A 19896-nucleotide genomic window follows, 5' to 3' on the forward strand; every position below is an offset into this window, starting at 1 on the left:
TGTGTAACCACTGTGTATGTGAATGCTTACTCTTTCCTCCTGGCAGACTTCCTCTTCTCCTCATTGAGTTCGTGGGCAGCATCCCTCAGCTTGACCTCTGACCCTGGGACGCTGGCGGGGATGATGTCCAGCTGCAGCCCTTTACTCTGTAGGACAGACAGGGGACTTTACGAGGCACCGCCGAGGGAACACGGGCACAGACACACACAGATACAGACTCACGCACAGACACAGACACAGAGACACACACTCTCACACATGAGCGTGAGCACGCAAATACACATGCAAATACACACACACACACACACACTTTTCAAATCCCACCTTTCATCTGTTTCACACACACACACACACACACACACACACACACACACACACACACACACACACACACACACACACACACACACACACACACACACACACAACCTCCCCCCTCCCACACATACACCATTTTTCATCTCAACCCTCCACTCCAACATTCCTCCACCCTGTCCTCCAGTACTCACGGCCTTGTTGGAGTCAGAGGATACGATGCCCAGTGCTTTCTCCAGACAGGACCGGTATTTGTCCATGCGGAGGGAGAAGTCTCTGTAGCGCTTGTCCACAGAGGTGACCCATTTCTTTATCTCCAGCGCATGGGCGTGCCCTTTGTCACAAAAGCCATCCGCCAGCTGGATCAACAGTTTCACCCTCTCTTTGGTTTGCTGTCAATACAAAGAAAGAGAGAGAGAGTGAAAAAGAGAACAAACGGGGGCCGCGGAGTGTTTGTGTGTGTGTGCGTGTGCCTGTGTTTGTGTGCGTGTCAACCACGGGAGCCAAATCCCACTGTGCCAGGGGTTCATGACTACAATAGAGTTTTCTGCCACACAATAACTCAGGAGGCCAGAACATCAGGGACAATAGGCTGCCCTGTGACTGGGCCTCATAGCTACAGCATCATAATACCTAGCACAGGGCCACAAACAGGGCAGGGCAGCAAAACACACTACCCGGCAGGGTCCCAAATGGCACCCTACTCCCTAATATAGTGCACTACTTTTGACTAGGGTCCATGGGGCTCTGATCAAATGTAGTACGTAGGGAAGAGGGTGCCATTTGGGACGCGTCCACGCAGATGGCCAGTACCCTGCACAACCTAAACAGATCCTAGACAGCCCTACGCGGTGTATGTATGGGACAGGTTGACTGACACTAGTCCCTTTACATCTCAACACACTGGCTAAGGTTCTTACAGGCGTCACAGTCTAAACAACCCATACAGTCTGATTCAGAACTACAAAGGTCAGTGTCTGTTATAGACAATACATAGATTACATCCAGGAGATGCCATTTGATTGAGTGAGGTGGTGTTTGATAGTGTTGGACACTGCTGGAGGGGACCTTCACCTTGGCTGTGATCTGGAAGTCCTCGTGCTCCTTCAGCAGCTCCTGTGTGTGGTGGATACTGGATCCGGTGGAGGTGTGGGTCGACAGGTAGAACTCTCCCGTGTCGTGGATCCACTCCAGAGCCTGTGGACCAATCACAACGAGACGAGGTCCAGATCATTTATCTGTCATCACACTAATGTTTAATTCCTATTCCCTAGCCTTCACCCTTTGAGGAAGTGTGCACTTGTTCACGCCCCGTCATGGACATAAAGCTAGAATCCTTAATTGAAACAATATCAAAGCGGACTCCCTGCCCCTGTTTTGCTAACCAACTGAGGGATGGGGCTAGAGAAATGTAACCACTCTCAAATTAATAGACAGAGCTATGGATGCAAGGACTGACCATCCATGATATCAAACGTATGGTTTTAACCATGTTTTGAGGCTATACAGTGTTTGTTTACAAGTAAGTTGTTTGTGGGCTCCTTACACCATTCTATACATTTGACATCTAGGCGGGGATAGGAAGATGCACTCCTCACTGCTGCCTCTCCAGACCAGTGTAATGCTAACACCAGCCCACATGGGGGAGCAAACAGTCTCCAATTGAGATATACTTCAGTCTGCTCTGCTGCACACATTCGGTCCGTCAATCAGCACTGACTAAATGAGAGGAGAAGGTTTGGAGAGAATGAGGAGAGGAAAGACACTGCACTACAATAAGCCAGTGTTAAAATGTAGGACATGTAATTATAGCTGTGGTAGCACTACCGTTGTGCTGTTACCAGTCTACCTCATTTCCAATTCCTCTCCAAAAACATCACTGAATGGGAATGAAACCAGATTTGGAGGATTTGGTTTGGTCAGCCCCTGGTCAAGACATTAGTCCAACCGGTGCTTAGTTGAGCAGTTTGCACAGGGTTCTAAATGGTTGTATGGTATAGTATGACCGGACATATTGTTATATGTTACTGTCTACTTTTATAGCTTGTGTTGACTCTGTCTATGTGACCGTGTCATTGTAGTCATGAATGTTACCGTTCTGGTATAGTTCTCCTTGAGGAGCAGCACTGACCTGCTTGGCGCTGCGTTCAAACACCACATACTGCTGACACTGGTCCAGTCTCCTCTTCCTCATTGTCCAGAAGTGCAGCACCCGGTTCTCTCTCTGGAGCAGCTCATTCAAGATGTCTGACAAAACCACAACAGACACGTTATCATTTAAACCATGGCTATGTCACAAAAGGCAAGCTAGTCCTACAGTCTACTACTAAAGCACTTAAGTAGTGCACTATATAGGGAATAGGGGGCTATTTGGGACACATCCCATCTGTCTAAAAGAAGAGGGCAGCTGAAAGGAACACCACAGTAAAGAACGATCTAAGGTGTATTTGATTGGGAAGGAAAAAAAGAGCCACTTACTTTTGACCTGTGTTTCAGGAGCCTTGACGTGAGACAGCATCCCTGGCATGTTGACACTGTTTCTGTGCAGGTACTTCAGGAAGACGTCAGCGTTCCGCCTTGCTAGTGTACAAGCCTTGAGGAAGGCCTCCTTCTGCTCCAGGTGTTTGCTGATCATGGGTGTGACATGGTCTGACTCACTGTTCGGGCCCAGTTTATCAGCTCCCCCACACCAGTCCTCCTCACGCTTATACTCCTGCTCCAGGCTCTCCAGCACACTGCACACCTACAGAGCAGCACACAGCACAGGTCAAAACTACACTACACACAATGCACCACAGAGACCACGCTAAGTACATGAACGCAAATACATGGCAAACTGCAGTGTAATACCATATAATACCACCTTATCTAGAGTGGTTAATATACCCTAATCTGGGCCATGTTACTGGGCTAGGGGCCAATGGGCCTCCTCTGGCGGGTTGCCATGGAAACAGTTAGAAATGTCCTACCCACCTGCTCAGAAGTCTTGTAGAAGGCTACAGAGGCGTTGACCAGTTTGAGCCGGTCCTCCATTTTGAGCATGAGCTGCTGCCAATGGTCGGCCACCTTCTCTGCACAGTCCCGGATCATGTCCATGTCGTAGTGGTTGGCTTGGAGTAGGGCCTCAGCCTTCTGCTGCACCTGCAATGCACTCTGGTGGGTTTTCTGAGGAGAGGGAGAGAGAGAGGGAGAGAGAGAGGGAGAGAGGTGATTAATAAAAGTGTTTCCACTTCATAAATATTGTTCACATTAACATCTTCAAATGTTCACAAGAACACGGAGGAATGTGATTGGAGGCTACAGGAAAGGAGTCTGTGTTATTCACCATGTGAGTCTTCTACCTGGCTTCTGCTACCATGACTGTTAACACACCACAGCATTAGACAATATCATTACAATCCCATAATCAAATCCATCGAGTAACTGGGACTAATAATCTCCAACAGGGTTTTTTCCTCTCCTTCCACAGTGAGTAGATGACTCCAGAAACCTGCCTGCATAATCTCAGCCCTGCAGAATGTAGTCCTTTATGCAGTACGGCTGCATTTAAAATGAGCCCTGCTCAGAAGAGTTCAACGGAAACATGTTTTGGGGTGAAAACAGGGCCCTGTTTCTGGTGAAAGACAGAGAGGGGGATGATTTATGATGAATACAGGATGAAAAGAGGAGTGGGGGAGGTTCTGGTTTTTACTGAGGTGTGCAGGAGGAGGGTAGAAGGAAGGAGAAGAGGAGGAGGATAATGAGAGAAGGAGGAGAGGAGAGGAGTAGGAGGGGGATGGAGATGAGGAAAATAATAAGAATTTGCTGGGTGCTTATATTTGTCCTATTTCACACATGTACGAGGGTGTGGTAATATGCATGTGTGAATCGGAAGTGTGTTTTTTACATATCCCACTCTCCCTGAGACATCCTCGGAAAGTGGGGTCACGGGTAGGGTCACGGAGAGGAGGAAAAGAGGAGGAGGAAGAGAAGGAGTGGAGAGGGATGGAGAAGAAGAGGAATACATGAGAGAGATGGAACAGAGAGTTACCTCTATGGCATGTTGGAATTGCTCGTGTTCCTTCTGTAGCTGTTCTGCCTCCTGTAGAGAGCTGGCTGTGATCAGACCTGCATTCAGCATGGACTCTCCATTACGGATCCAACCCAGCACCTGAAACACACACAGACACACACACACGAAGAGAGAATCAGTAATGTGTCAGACTAAGATAAACAGTCACACACACAGCACCTACATTAACCGCAGACACGTTGATAATGGACATGGTAATAAAGACTCATCATCACAGATAAGCACATCCTCCAGTATACAGGCCTAACCCACCATGTTGTCACCACCCTGACACACACACACACAAGGGAATACATCAAGCGTCAGGGCAAGTTCAAGTCAGCTGTGACACGTCAACCCCGACCCTTTCGCCTCCCCACCTCTCCCCCTCCCACCCTCCTCTTTGTCCACACAGGGACGGCCTGCCAGAGCGTCCACACCGTCTCCTTCTCCGGGCTCCACTCTGAGTCAGCACTGCACACCTGCTGTGTATCTGACACATGCTCTGTGCTATCACTGCTGCCAAACTCCTAGCTCAGCATAGCGGCTGTGTGAGGGAAGAGGCTAAACGCTGCTCAGTGAGTAACAGACAGACAGAACAACTACTGCTGTATTCTGCCTGGCCTGCTCTCTCAGCTTATGGCCACAAAAACACACATAGGCCTCTCTTCCCTTCCAGGACACGGGTAATCTCTCGCTCTACAACGATGACCGAATGAGGAAAATGAAATAAATGAATAAACAGAATAAGATTAACAGATGATGCGCCTGCTGGCCTAGTTTCTCTTTTTCCTCATTTTTGGGCCGTTGGTCATCTCTAAAGGACTGCTCTACTTTCCCAGCACGCATTGCAGTGTTTCAGTCTTAGGAGAGAGTGAGAGAGTGAGTGAGAGTGAGAGTGAGAGAGAGTGAGAGTGTGAGAGAGAGAGAGAGAGAGAGAGAGAGAGAGAGAGAGAGAGAGAGAGAGAGAGAGAGAGAGAGAGAGAGAGAGAGAGAGAACAAAAGTAGGAGAGAGAGACAGAGAGAGAGAAAGACGTATTTACCTGTTTGACCTCAGCCTGAAGGTGGCGTAGCTGGACACACTGTTCCAGTTGCCTCCTGTGCTGCTCGGCCGCCACGTCCAGCTCCTGCTGCTTCTCATGGAGGAACTCCAGCAGGTCCTGAACACGAGTAGCCATGTCCACATCCCTGTCACACAGCAACTCCACACCTAGACAGAGAGAGAGGGGGGAAACAGAGAGGGAGACAGAGAGAAGGAGAGCGAGAGAGAAACAGAGAGGGACACAGAGAGAAGGAGAGCGAGAAGGAAGGAGAGAGAGAGAGCTCATCAGCTACTGTAGCAAATCCTGAAAACAACACAAAGAACAAGAGCCATTATGCAACCCAAACCTAATAAAAATATTAAAAGAGAGAAGCAAGATCTCTCTCTCTCTCTCCTCATACAAAACAATCAGTCTCGACTACATGTAAAAGTGTGACAGTTAGGTAAGCATACAGACATACATCAGTAGCTCCATATGGCCAGACAGTCAGACACACAGGAACGAACCTGCCATTAACATTATATTACTTACATTTCACTCCTGTGTTCCAGACCTGCATTGGGCTGCTGGAGTACAGAGCATGTCTGTCATAGAAGCGCTGTGTGTCTGTCTCTTTGGTGTCCAGGAGAGAACTACTCTGGGATGCATTCCGATTATGCAAAATCTCCTCTGTGTATGTCGTCATTGACGTGTGTGTGTGTGCCAATGCAGCCTGTCGTCCTGCAGCACTGCCTAGTGGTTTTACTCAGCGACATGAGTTCATAGGATTACAGTGAAATCTGCTCATCTGGCCTTGGCCTACTGCCGCTACTGTGCTGAGCTCTCCAGTGCCCGATAGCTGGGTTAAACGTCCCTCCCCATTCCTCCCCTCTCCCTATCTTCTCACCCACAATGCTGAGCTGACCCGTCCTGGCTTACAGCTCATCTGCCCTGGCAGCAGCAGCAGCGCTTTGGCCCATCTTATGTGTCGGTGTGTGAGTGTACGACAGAAAAGGTGCATGTGTGTGTACATCCGTCTGTGTGTGTTTCTCCACTACTCACCGCTGGCCTGGACCTCTGTAACGTACTGCAGCAGCTCCTGTCCCTGATGGATGACGTCGAAGGTCAGGTTGTTCATGGTGAGGGCCTTGTCAGCATGGTGCTGGAGCCTCTGCTCTGCCAACGTCAGGTCCTCTGTATCAAACTCACCCATCTGCTGGGACAGCTCCTCATTCCACGACTCCAGGTCTGAGATGATCTGGGAGTGTGTGAGGGAAGGACAATGGGTAACACTTCATTTGGATAGTCCCCTATAGAGGATCTATAGATACTCAAACTATCAACTGCAACAACAAACTATCAACTGCAACAACAAACTATCAACTGCAACAACAAACTATCAACTGCAACAACAAACTATCAACTGCAACAACAAACTATCAACTGCAGCAACAAACTATCAACAACAAACTATCAACTGCAGCAACAAACTATCAACTGCAGCAACAAACTATCAACTGCAACAACAAACTATCAACTGCAACAACAAACTATCAACTGCAGCAACAAACTATCAACTGCAGCAACAAACTATCAACTGCAACAACAAACTATCAACTGCAGCAACAAACTATCAACTGCAACAACAAACTATCAACTGCAACAACAAACTATCAACTGCAACAACAAACTATCAACTGCAGCAACAAACTATCAACTGCATTAGGTATTTGTTGGTATTTGTTGTGGTATTTTTAGATATTACTTGTTAGATATTGCTGCACTGTCGGAACTAGAAGCACAAGCATTTCACTACACTCGCAATAACATCTGCTAACCATGTGTATGAGACCAATAACATTTGATTTGATTTGAACAACAAACTATCTACTGCAATGGAAGGGTAGAAATAGACATAGAAACACAATGATCACAGGGATCACTAAGTTAGTTTGAAATAAAGGTCACTGCTAGTGACATAACATGTACAGGACAAACATATGTACAAACACACACAGATGATCATTCCAACCCTCTAGGTGGAATATGACCTGAGAGGGGTGTAAACTAAATTGGCGTCAGAATGAAAGGATTTGTAATGATATCAAAACGCCAGCCAAACTGATCTTAGAGACAGTAGCTAAGTGTTTAGTGTTTCCTAGAACGATACACTTCTCCCTTGGTTATAGAGGGACTACCCAGACTAGCTGGGACTACCCAGACTAGCTGCGCCACCCGTACCTCCCGGGTGGCGCAGTGGTCTAGGGCACTGCATCGCAGTGCTAGCTGCGCCACCAGAGTCTCTGGGTTCGCGCCCAGGCTGGGCTGGGTTCGTGCCCAGGCTCTGTCGCAGCCGGCCGCAACCGGGAGGTCCGTGGGGCGACGCACAATTGGGATAGCGTCGTCCGGGTTAGGGAGGGTTTGGCCGGTAGGGATATCCTTGTCTCAGTATGTAAAATGTAATATGTAATATGTAAAATGTAATAAAATGTATGCACTCTACTGTAAGTCGCTCTGGATAAGAGCGTCTGCTAAATGACTAAAATGTAAAAATGTAAAAAATGTAGCTGGCATGACTGTAGGCAACACTGTAGATGGTCTGCCTGTGATGTTAGCACTTGTTTAGGACCCACCCACGCACACTTGCTGAAGGAGGGTGAATCATGATGCCCATCCATCTTGGCACACTGATGGGTACTCCGTCAGTCTTTTCTCTGTGATGCCAGTGTGGGCTGGGCCTGACTGGGCTTACCTTACCTTACCTAAACCACAGCACTGCTTCACGGTTGCCCTCCATATTCATTGGAATTAAGTCAAAATCAATCAATCAATGTAGTGACCAAGGACCAAGAGGGTGGATACCGGGTGGTGATTATTTTTGTTGCCAAACCTATCCGAAATATCATGGCTGCTCACAATGACTAGCTTACCATTTCAATTTGTCTTTATATAATACAAATCCATTGTATGTTTTACAAAATCGCTTTCCTGATGCTTCAGAGAGAGACAGGCTGGCACTAGTCTCCATTCCACACATGGATCACAATCCCATTCAGCTGCTGCTCAGCCACATACTGAAGGGCTAAATGTAAAGAATGTGTCCTAGGAAAATTCAAGGCGTCCAGAGTGATAGTCGTCGTGGGGAAACTATGGAAAAGTAATACGGGTCATGAACTAAAGCGGTGGCTGGCTATCCAGCAGACGTAGTAAAAAAGAAATGACTGGGAGGAAATTGAGAGTCTCATACAGCTGCCTGCATCCATTCACATGAGCAGTGAAATCAAATCTCAAGGCATCTGACAATGAAGAGAAAAGGAGTCAGAAAAGGAATGGGAGAATGAGAGGATTCCGAGGCAGGAATGGGAGAATGAGAGGGTTCTGAGTCAGGAATGGGAAAATGCTCAATTCCAAACCGCAGTACTGCGAATTGAATAATTATTGATTCTCTCCACTGTGCCATTTCATTTCCTCTGGATGGCACTCTGCACCCTCTGTTCTGCTCCTCAGGTTCCAGCTGTACTGTAGTGTATTATCTAGTACTGTACTGTATTATCTAGTACTGTACTGTACTGTACTGTACTGTACTGTATTATCTAGTATTGTACTGTACTGTATTATCTAGTACTGTACTGTACTTTACTGTACTGTATTATCTAGTACTGTACTGTACTGTACTGAACTGTATTATCTAGTTCTGTACTGTATTATCTAGTACTGTACTGTACTGTATTATATAGTACTGTACCGTATTATCTAGTACTGTACTGTATTATCTAGTACTGTACTGTATTATCTAGTACTGTACTGTACCGTATTATCTAGTACTGTACTGTATTATCTAGTACTGTACTGTATTATCTAGTACTGTACCGTATTATCTAGTACTGTACTGTATTATCTAGTACTGTACGGTATTATCTAGTACTGTACTGTCCTCTGGGGGAGAACATGTGAGTGAGAAGGTGGAGGGGAGGGTTCCATGTGGTAAGGGCTATAGGGCTAGCTCTAACTCACTGAGCGTATGGCTGCTTCATGGAAGGGCCAGGCTACAGGGGGCTTAGTAGTGTACACTCTCACTGTTTATGTACAAGTCAGAGACTATAACGCGGTAGTAATTAACCACAAACTCCCTTCAGCTATGATCCGTATGCTAATCCATCGCTCTTCACTGTTTAATATCTTAACCTGGAGATAATGTAACAGCAAACCAAGCCTTTATCATCTAGCCCAAGCAAATTGATGACTGGATCAACATAGTATGATAACAGTTTTTAACATAAACAAAACATAGACCTATGAAGATATAGGATGTGGATTGTTGGCTTCTCATGATTATCATCATGTAATAGTAGTTCCTTGGCAGAAGTATTTTCTCTCTATCTTTGAGATGGTTTATGACTGAAACATGCGACAGAGCTCTATAGTAAATGACCTGAACGGTCATTCTTGTCGATCAAACACATATCTTTGTAAATTCATAATCCAAGAAGCTGTATACTGAGATCTACACCACCTCAGTCAATAACAGAACAGTTCTTCTTTTGCTTTTACAATATGAGAGAGAGTCATGGCTGCTACCACAGACAGGTACAAACCCCATTAATTATACAGCACTTCTGAGGTTGAGAACGGCCCATTCTTTGCACAAGGCAAACAGCCAACAACTGTCATAACAGAAAGGTCTGAGGAAACCCCAGGAAAACACTGCTTTAAGATTTGAGAAAGAAGTCTAACAAAAGGTAATGTCAGCATTGTAATGTACAGGTACTAGTTGCTCTGTGGACACAAAGTATTCAGCAAGCATGCACTAACAACCATATAAACACAAGTACATACAACATCAAAAGACATCTATGCTTCCAACATTATTTCTGCTCAAAAACTAGTGATGGGGAAATTCGATACAGTTATATATCGGTTTATTATTTTTGACAATATATTGTATCGTGTCGTTTTGACAATATTATTTTTGTGCTAGTTGTCTGTACCTGCACCAAAACTCCAGTATTTTTCCTCCATAGCGTGTTCTCCATCTTCTTTTTAAATTGGAAGCCAATTTCTTTTCAGCACCTTTATTTCCATAACTGATCAAAACTTGTTTTCTCATGGCTCTCTCTTGTCCCTCTGCAGCAGACATATGGTGAGCAATATGTTTGGAACATCAAATCGCAATAAAATCACAGTAGCGAATCTCAATACATATAGAATCGTGAGAATCGCAACACATATCGTATCGGCACCTAAGTATCGTGATAATATGTATTGTGATAATATTGTGTCTTGAGTTCCCTAGCAATTCCTAGCCCTATCAAAAACCCTTCTCAAAACATTACGATCCAGTCCAAAGTGCTACAACTCCAAAAATCCCAAACTCACTAATCTCTCTTGAAAATGTCTTTCTGACTGTTCTGTAGGAGTCATATTCACTTAACTCATAAGCACATTACAGAAGGCTGAATGACAGCGAGGCAAAGCTCCCATAAATATCACAAGCCTTTAGTTCTTCTAACATCTTTTCTTCACCTGCCACTCTCCTCTTCTCTAACGTTCCCTCCTTCACAGGCGCCAGGAGCCACTTACCGGGCCGGGCTGCTCTCACAAAGCAGAGTGGAAACCCCTCTCTGAGTCTAAGTACACACACCATCTTTCCCTCCTCCTGGCTCATGGAGAGGAGACTGGCTCCGTGAGGACAGGAATCCTGCTCTGGGACTGACTAGGACACTGCGTGCCATGCCTCTGCCTCACCTCAAACCTGAACCTGAACCAGCATGTTGCTGCCTAACCCCTCATTGGGAGCCAAGAAGGAACAGCGTCCCGGGGATGTGAAGAGGAGGAGTGGAGGGAAAACAACCTCTCCCTCCCTCTCTCCTGTGTCATATTGACTGACTGACTGACATACCGCTCTGTCCCTCCCACAGATCACAGCTAATGTGAAGGCTTTACTGTACTGCACCTCTGAGGTGAAAATACTGTACCAGTCTGGCTGTGGTCTCTTACCACACAGACTAGTGTGACTGCTGCACTACTATTGTGACATTACACCTCAGTGTGAGATGGGCTGCATGTGCAGACAGGTAAGGGGCAGTGTGTGCCAAGCACGGCTCAATATTTTACTGACTGTAGGTTTCCACTTGGGAGAGATGTGAGACATCTTTATGAGAAAATGAATAGAATGTGCCGAAAACGAAACGTCCTCCTCCTCTATCCAATGACCTGTTATTGCAACACAACACCAACAATTCAGGTATGTGTGTGTGTGTGTGTGTGTGTGTGTGTGTGTGTGTGTGTGTGTGTGTGTGTGTGTGTGTGTGTGTGTGTGTGTGTGTGTGTGTGTGTGTGTGTGTGTGTGAGAGGGGAAACAAGCCACGCACATACCTGAAGTGTTGGTGTTGTGTTGCAATAACAGGGTCATTGGATAGAGAAGGAGGACGTTTCGTTTTCGGCACATTAAGTAGACTACAGTGCAGTTTGACATTACAACAAATCACATGACAATGCATTCATATTCCTATTCATTTTCTCATAAAGATGTCTCACGTCTCTCCCAAGTGGAAACCTACAGTCAGTAAAATATTGAGCCGTGCTTGGCACACACTGCCTCTTGCCAGTCTGCACATGCAGCCCATCTCACACTGAGGTGTAATGTCACAATAGTAGTGCAGCAGTCACACACACACACACACACACACACACACACACACACACACACACACACACACACACACACACACACACACACACACACACACACACACACACACACACACACACACACACACACACACACACACACACACACACACAGCCTTAAATGAGTCATCACCTCAGTACAATAACTTTCCAGAAAGGGGAATGATTACTTCATGAATATCAGTGGTCCAGGCTTTATAAAGTCAAAGGCTGCTGTAGCTAATGCTTAATTAATTAATTAATTATTTTGTTTTATTTAACCTTTTTTTAACCAGGAAAAGCCCATTGAGGCCTAGAGTCTCTTTTTCAAGGGAGACCTGGCCAAGAAGGCAGCAACAATCAATACATTACAGAATTAAAACATACAACAATGCAATACAACAACATGATCCAGCCTAAAACAAGCATTTACAGTCCTCTGTAACAGTCTCCCATCAATATTTTAAATTAATTCAGTGGCACTAACATATCTAGATGAAGCATGGATTGTAGATTATTCCATGCGTCTGGTGCACAAGAAGAAAAGGCAGTCTTGCCTAATACTGTGAATGTCCTGGGGACTTCAAGTAGCAACCACCTAGCAGACCAGGTATGGTAACTGCTGGTGGTGAAGGAGACCAGACTACAGAGGTAAAGAGGGAGTTTACCCAAAAGGGCTTTGTAGATGAACACATACAAATGTATCTTTCTGCGCATATAAAGGGAGGTCCAACCTACCATTTGGTACAATGTGCAATGATGGGTGAGTGACTTGGCATTTGTAATAAAGCGCATGGATGCATGATTAACAGAGTCCAGTCTCTGTAAGACGGAGGAGGCTGCATGCATATACAACAAAGTCACCATAATCAATGACCGAGAGAAAAGTGGCCTGAACAAGCTTCTTTCTAGCCATAAGCGGGAAGCAAGTCTTATTACGAAAATAAAAACCCAATTTCAATTTAAGCTTTGTCACAAGATTATCCACATGAACTTTAAAAGACAACGTGTCATCCAACCAAATACCTAGGTTCATTAATCAACTACTGTACTGCTTCAGTCCTTTGATGGTGTAACAGGAAAGAGAGAGATTAGAATAACAGCAGCAGCAGAAATACTAGTTTGAGTCTCTCAGCAGGGACTGAAGGCCTTACACTATCAGATAAAACTACTACAGAAACACTGACTGTGAAACATTCAATCTCTGGAGAAGACACCGGTCAGATACGGGCAATAGAGGACATGATAGATTGATCGATCTGAACTTTATGGACATGGGGGCCACTTACGTCGATGGCGTCCCTCTCGAAGATGCGTAGCTGCAGGAAGAGTTCCAGTTTGATCTTCCTCTCCTGAAACAGGTCTTCCATCTGAGCCTGGGCCTCGTCCAGCTGCTGTAGGACACTCTGGATGTGGGCCATGGAGCTGTTGTGGGGAGTCTTGTTACTGGAGATAGCAGAGTCCCTGTGTGGAGGCCAGAGTCAGAGGTTAGATAGGTCAACAAACACATTAAATACACTCGTTTCAATATCATGAATGACATGTAACACTGTAGGTGGTGGAACAGCTAGCAGAGTTGAATTATGTGTTAGACGGCATGCTCTTAGAAGCTTCAAATGCACCTCTGTTGCCTCTTTATGGTAAGGTAAATACAGCCTAGGGGGACAGTGATACTGCTCTACAATGCTGAACAGTTCTAAATAAACACAAAACTACCTTTATTACTTGGTAAATTAGCTCAGATCTACAAAAGTAGAGGGGGTAGCATATTTCTATGGCGGGTAGGGGCTAGAAGGGATTGATTTAGGATGGAGGATGAGTGCGCTGTGACCTACCTGAGCTGCTGGATGAGGTCCTCTCCCTCCTTGATGACGTTGACAGTGGCCTGCAGGGTGGTCTGTTGCTGCTGGCCGAAGCGTTTGATCAGGTCCTGCACCGCCTCCACAGACTCAGCATACACATCGTCCAGCAGCTCCTTCTGCAGCTCCTCCAACCACGTCCACAGCTGCATTGGCACACAGTGACAGACAGCCCAGGCGGCCAATCAGAAATACAGTAAGAGGTCGGCCGGCCAATCACACGAGAGTAACTTGTTACGCTACAAACACACTAGAAAGGTAAAGGAGCTGACTGCTATCACACAGAGAGGCAGGTAAAGAAGGACAAAGCAGAGGAGAGAGGGAGAGAAAGAGGAGTGAAGGAGGGAGCTGCATTGAGTCATTGTGGCAGGATTAACCATCTGGTTATATTGGCAGGGTGGGCCAAACTAAAGCACCCGAAACAGCAGGTAGGACCCTCCCTGCCCAATCTACCACCCACTGCTTTTTTCCGATGCATCCCAAATGGCACCCTATTCCCTATATAGTGCATTACTTTTGACCAGCTCCTGTAGGGCCCTTTTCAAAATTCAAAGTGTGCTATGTAGGGAATAGTATGTCACTTGAGACCCAAAATGTGTTTTGTTCCAGTTCATACAGCTCTATTTTTCCATATTAACACACAAAGACAGGCAACACAACACAGGCTAAGAACAGAGGAGGAAAGTTGGAACTGGACCTAATCCAACCACCTCTATACAACAGATGGGTATTATTACACCATATGGACGTATAAAATAAATGATGAATTAATATGAATATCAGGCCACCACCAACCACTGTGTGAGTCATGTACTGTAAAGATGATATCAATGTCATCTCACAGAGTAAAGTACAGCGCACTGGCACAGAACCTTTACAGAAAGGTTAATGCTGTTCGTTAATGCCTAAACCAATGACATTGATTGAAACAACACATACTGCAAGTTAACTTTCTCATAAAAGCTTCATGTTGTTTTTAGGAGACTATAGTTAAGCACCACCTCTATAGGTAAAACTGAGAAACACTCATTCCAAGGGTCTGCCTTCTTACAAGGGAAACCTTTCAAACACAACACACACGTAATCTTCACCACAAATAAAGGCATGACAAATTACAGCTTTGAATAGAAGGCATTTCAGAAACAGAACAGCTTCTTAAATTGTGGCAATAGCTCTAGGCTCCAGTCTAGTAGATGAGAGTAGTAGAGGGGGAGGGAGGCACTGTGTTTAGGCTGTTGGAGATGTGTGTTACGCTCAGGAAAATACGGCTATGTGTCCGTGTCACTTTGGGCAGCCCATCCACTGTCACAGGACACACACATCATTGTGATGATGATGACAGAGAAGCCGGTGTTTGGAGGATATATTGGCAGGGGTGTTGTTAGAGTGCCGGCAAACCGTGCCAATATATCCTCCAACCACCGGCTTCGGGGGCATTATCACTTTTATATTACGGTTTACCAACATATTCAAATAATGATTTACATATTTTAATTAAAAATGTTATTTTGATGAATTTATTCATACTATTTCATCCTTCCACAAGATATAGTCCCGACACAAATCTAGGGTTGCTACCCAAGCTTGCTGGTCGTTTGTTCTATTGGTTCGGATGGCAGAGACGCGACCCAGTCATTAAGTCTTTTTGTTCTGTATCCATGGACGCGACCCAGTTGTTTGTTCTAAATGTTCCATTGCCATACTGGCTGAAAACATTCTTATGCCTTGCTTGCTAGCTAGCCAATAACGGCTACTTTACAGTCACATCAAACAGTGCAGCCAGAATAACAACAAAGTAGCTGGATTTGCATTTGTTTAAGCTGTTTTCTAGTGACATTTATTTGGAGACATCCATAACAATGAGCTAATGATGCGCGATTTCACCTGGCATAGAAAATGTGCTCTCTCGTCAGGACACTGTTGTTCAGAGGAGCTAGCCAACAACACAGCTAACACAATCACTTCAAACTGAAGCTGGAAAGACTGAAAACCAGCTGCACTTCATTTTGTTTGACCTGGTTTCTATTGAAATTTCTTTGTATATATCCATAAAATGTATGCTGATTCTTGATTTCGACTGGCTGAAAAAGCTGCCTGCCTGTCTGTCTCATCCCGACTCTCGACTCCCTACCCATTCATTACTATGTGAGAGCTGGAGATTGAATTTGAATATTGAAACAATGTTGCTGTCACGCCCTGACCTTAGAGTTCCTTTACAGAAAGGTTTATACAAATCTCCTCTGTTGAAAACGAAATGCTAGTCTAAAAGAAATGTGAGAAAATGTCTAGATGCTTTTTATAAATAGCTGGGCTGGGCTGATGAGACAGTGTTGTGCATGCAGATGGAACAGAGTAAATATGCATTTTAACGTCATAGATTTAGCCGGTGCTAATTTATGGAATAGACACAGGTTGGAATGCGGTTTTAACCAATCAGCATTCAGGATTAGACCCAACCGTTGTATAAATACAACATAATGCACGCACGCACACACACTCACACTTCCACTCTTCAGTGTGTGGGCGGTGTGTTGTGTGGCAGTACTAATATTATACATTCTTCATGCCACTAAACTCCTGTATCAAACCTCTTATTACCTTGGCTGGCTGTCATCTCTTTCACAACACTAACTGGGCTGGGACGAGGGACGAGGGACGAGGGACGAGGTTGAACTCCTTTAAAGGTTGAACTTAAACTTTCCTCAGGGTGAGCAGTGGAGAACCCTCTCACAGCCCTACCATGAGAACATCTACACCAGATGTCATTACCACCTCTAGAGGGGTATCAATATTACAGCAGCTAGCTGGCAGGTCTCAATACACACAACTTTCTTTAATAGTTAAAAGGGTTTAAAGTCATTTCACACTCAGATTCATGCAATTTAGTAGACTGAGCTATAGCCCTGACTAGAGACATACTGTAGATCGAATACAACAATAACTTTCATTAGTACAGTTTTTCAACAGGTACAGATCTACTGTATAAGCCTATAAGGGGACCAAGGCTCGTACCTCTTTGACGTGAGTATGGAAGGCCACAGACATGTCCAGGAGGACCTTACGTTGCTCCACGCGACGTACAAAGTCCTGGATGCGGTCCTCTAGCTGGTGGGCTGCCTGGTAGATCTCCTCTGGATCACATTCTCCTGTCTGGGCCAGCTGCTCTGCTGCCTCCAGCAGCTTGTCAGCGTTAGTATAGGTGTTCTGGACAGGGGGACATTAGAAGAGACATTATGCGGACTGCCACATTACAAGTAATTATGATGTGAGCATATGGGCTAATGACATATAAATGAATATATGAAGTTCACAAAATATAATACTATTTTTCTCTGTGTGTGTGTGTGTCCCAGCTCACCTGGGCCACCTCCTCAAAGTCCTCGTGTCTCTTCTGCAGGGCCCGAGCTCTGTGTAGGGACTTCCCCACTCCGGTATGCTTACTGAGGAAGGCTTCACCATGGTTCTCTATCCAGTCCAGCACCTGCACACACACACACACACACACACACACACACACACACACACACACACACACACACACACACACACACACACACACACACACACACAGGGGCGAGAGAGTGAGAGACTGAAATACACCGGTATAGAGAGGGTTTGCCAGAGCCCTGTCTAATAAAGGCTGTTATAAGGACACTAGAGTGATGTAACACATGCTCGATGACAACACCTGTGTACAGTGATATGCCTTTGGATAGTCGCTACTTGGAATCAGATATGTTGAGCGTTTGATTGAGCCTGCCGGGCTAGATTGGAACCAATTAAATAGGCAGGTCCCAAAAGTACAAACCCAGCACTCCATGCAGGCTCAATTAAATGCGTGAAGCATTTGCAAGAAAACAGATACTAGTTGAACCCAGGTGTGGTGACTACTAGCCTATGAACAGGGATATTATTGGTATGTACTGTATGCGCTGATCTGATGTGCTGCGCCACAAGGGGGAGCTTTGGGACTTTTAGCTTGACACACTGTGTCTGGGACAGCTCTATAGATGGCCCTGTTCTGTCTAAGGCTACTGCCATAACATAATGCCTTCCCAGTTCAGACCCACCCTCTACCCTCTGCTCTGCATCACTGTGCCAAGTCTGGGCCTGCGTCTCAAACGGTCCCCTATTCCTAGTCCATAACTTTTGGTCAAAAGTAGTGCACTATATACGGAATAGGGTGTCATTTGGGACACCGCCTGGCACTTTTAATAAGGAAACATGGATGAAGAAATCCATAATCCACTACAGACCAACGTTTAAGCCTTTCTATGGACTGTGATAATATATCTCAGTTAATAACGGCCTTATTATTTATTGAACAGATGGGTGGATGGTTGCTTCATCTCACTATTATTGCTGAACAGAAGAATAAACAGGATTTTGATAGTGGGTTTTTCAAGGTCTCTCCTCTTCGAGCGCATCATTCTATGGGACATATGGAACACGCAACACATTACGTGGCAGTAAATTGGATTACCATGGCAACTAGTACGTATCAGGAAAGAGAGAGAGAAACAGAGAGAGAGAGAGCAGGAGAGAGAGCGAGAGATACAGAGAGAGATACAGAGAATAGCGAGCATGTCCACAGGGCACAGAGAAGTAGAAACCAGCTCAGTCCTAATCACAAGGGTCTGTCAGCCACTCACACAGATACGTTTTCACTCAGAAACCCCAGGAGCCACTGAAAACGCTTTGAAGAAAGTGGAGATGGATATATGTACCCCGCAAAATTACAACACAGTTCTCTTTGGTATTGAACATGCATGAAAATCAGGTTTTAGATGAATAAAACACTGTACAATAAGTATAGTGGTCTCTGACAATGATGGTAAAGTATCTGTGTATTATGTATTCTGTGTGTTTGTTTGTGTTTATGTGTTTGAGTGTGTGTTTGTGTCATTGTGTGTGTGAGGTGTGAGTGTGTGTGTGTGTCGTTGTGTGTGTGCCTGCGTCTTCCTTAAGTGTGTGTACCTGCTGGACGTCCTGTTGGAAGACACAGAGCTGCAGGCGCTGGTGCAGCCGGACCTTGCGGTGTTGCCAGATGTTTTCCAGTTGTCTCTGGTGGTGCAGCACCTCGTGGATGATGTCTAGTACGTGGTGCACCGCCTTGGAGTAGTTGGCCGAGGCCGTCAGCGAATCAGCACTGCCCGGGGTCAGGGGCCGCTGCAGCTTGTCCAATAGGGACTTCCCGTCTTGGCTCACCTGGCGAGGAAAGGAGAAGATAGGAGAGATCCCAGGTGAGGTGGAGAAAAGGTTGACAATGAACTTTGAAAACACAACTGAATCGGATTTATGCAGGATTTCTTTAGTGCATGTTGCAGATGCTATTTATTTTACTTTAAAGCATGACGACACAAAAAGTGCTAATCACCGACTAATCCCTTCAGTACATGAGCACTGGGCACCAGAATGTGTAGTGACTGCAGGCCCCATAGTACCTCAGAGTAGGCAGTGGTGATGTGCTCATAGAGTCCTGTGTGATGGTGGATGGTGTCCTCCAAGTCCTGTAGCTCAGAGGGCAGGTCTCCTTCTCCACACGCCTTACACCACGGCTCCACATTACCCATGTACTGGAGGAGACACACACACACACATGATCACACATTATAATGGTAATGAGAAGGGGGTGTGTGCATGGTGGTGTGTGGTACAGAAAGTAAAGAGATCAAAACCAATAGGAGGTTAAAGGTATATTATGCTAATTCTAAACAGGCCCATTAGTTCCACTACTTGAACACTTTTCTATTTTAGAAGGGTTAAATAACGTCATGACTACCTAAATGTACCACAGCATTTGTATGTGCAATCATCCAACCACGGTAACTAGTGCACACAAAAACACTCTTGTTCTAAAATACTCAAACGTGTACAGATCAAAAACAGGCAATGAAAAATACTTATACTTGTCCTCGTGTCTGTCTCTGTCTTTCTAACCCTCCCTCTCTGTCTCCGTCTGTCTGCCTCCCTTTCTGTC

At 45.4% G+C, this 19896-nt stretch overlaps 1 protein-coding gene across 2 annotated transcripts in view; it reads right to left on the reverse strand.

Annotated features, from left to right (window-relative positions):
* The window catches only part of triob (trio Rho guanine nucleotide exchange factor b), an 87790-nt gene that overhangs the window by 44226 nt on the left and 23668 nt on the right, over positions 1-19896 (reverse strand). For both annotated transcript variants that reach the window (XM_038976594.1, XM_038976593.1), the window contains exons 7-21: positions 19361-19492; positions 18894-19124; positions 17275-17397; positions 16929-17120; positions 13893-14062; positions 13347-13521; positions 6451-6646; positions 5410-5576; positions 4346-4465; positions 3289-3480; positions 2794-3058; positions 2447-2562; positions 1390-1512; positions 510-707; positions 31-146 (exon numbers count right to left, since the gene is read on the reverse strand). In XM_038976594.1, the coding sequence (XP_038832522.1) occupies positions 31-146; positions 510-707; positions 1390-1512; positions 2447-2562; positions 2794-3058; positions 3289-3480; positions 4346-4465; positions 5410-5576; positions 6451-6646; positions 13347-13521; positions 13893-14062; positions 16929-17120; positions 17275-17397; positions 18894-19124; positions 19361-19492 (2516 nt within the window). The remainder of the gene's footprint in view (positions 1-30; positions 147-509; positions 708-1389; positions 1513-2446; positions 2563-2793; positions 3059-3288; positions 3481-4345; positions 4466-5409; positions 5577-6450; positions 6647-13346; positions 13522-13892; positions 14063-16928; positions 17121-17274; positions 17398-18893; positions 19125-19360; positions 19493-19896) is intronic.

Source organism: Salvelinus namaycush, chromosome 37 (genome assembly GCF_016432855.1).
Source record: "Salvelinus namaycush isolate Seneca chromosome 37, SaNama_1.0, whole genome shotgun sequence".
Taxonomy (NCBI): domain Eukaryota; kingdom Metazoa; phylum Chordata; class Actinopteri; order Salmoniformes; family Salmonidae; genus Salvelinus; species Salvelinus namaycush.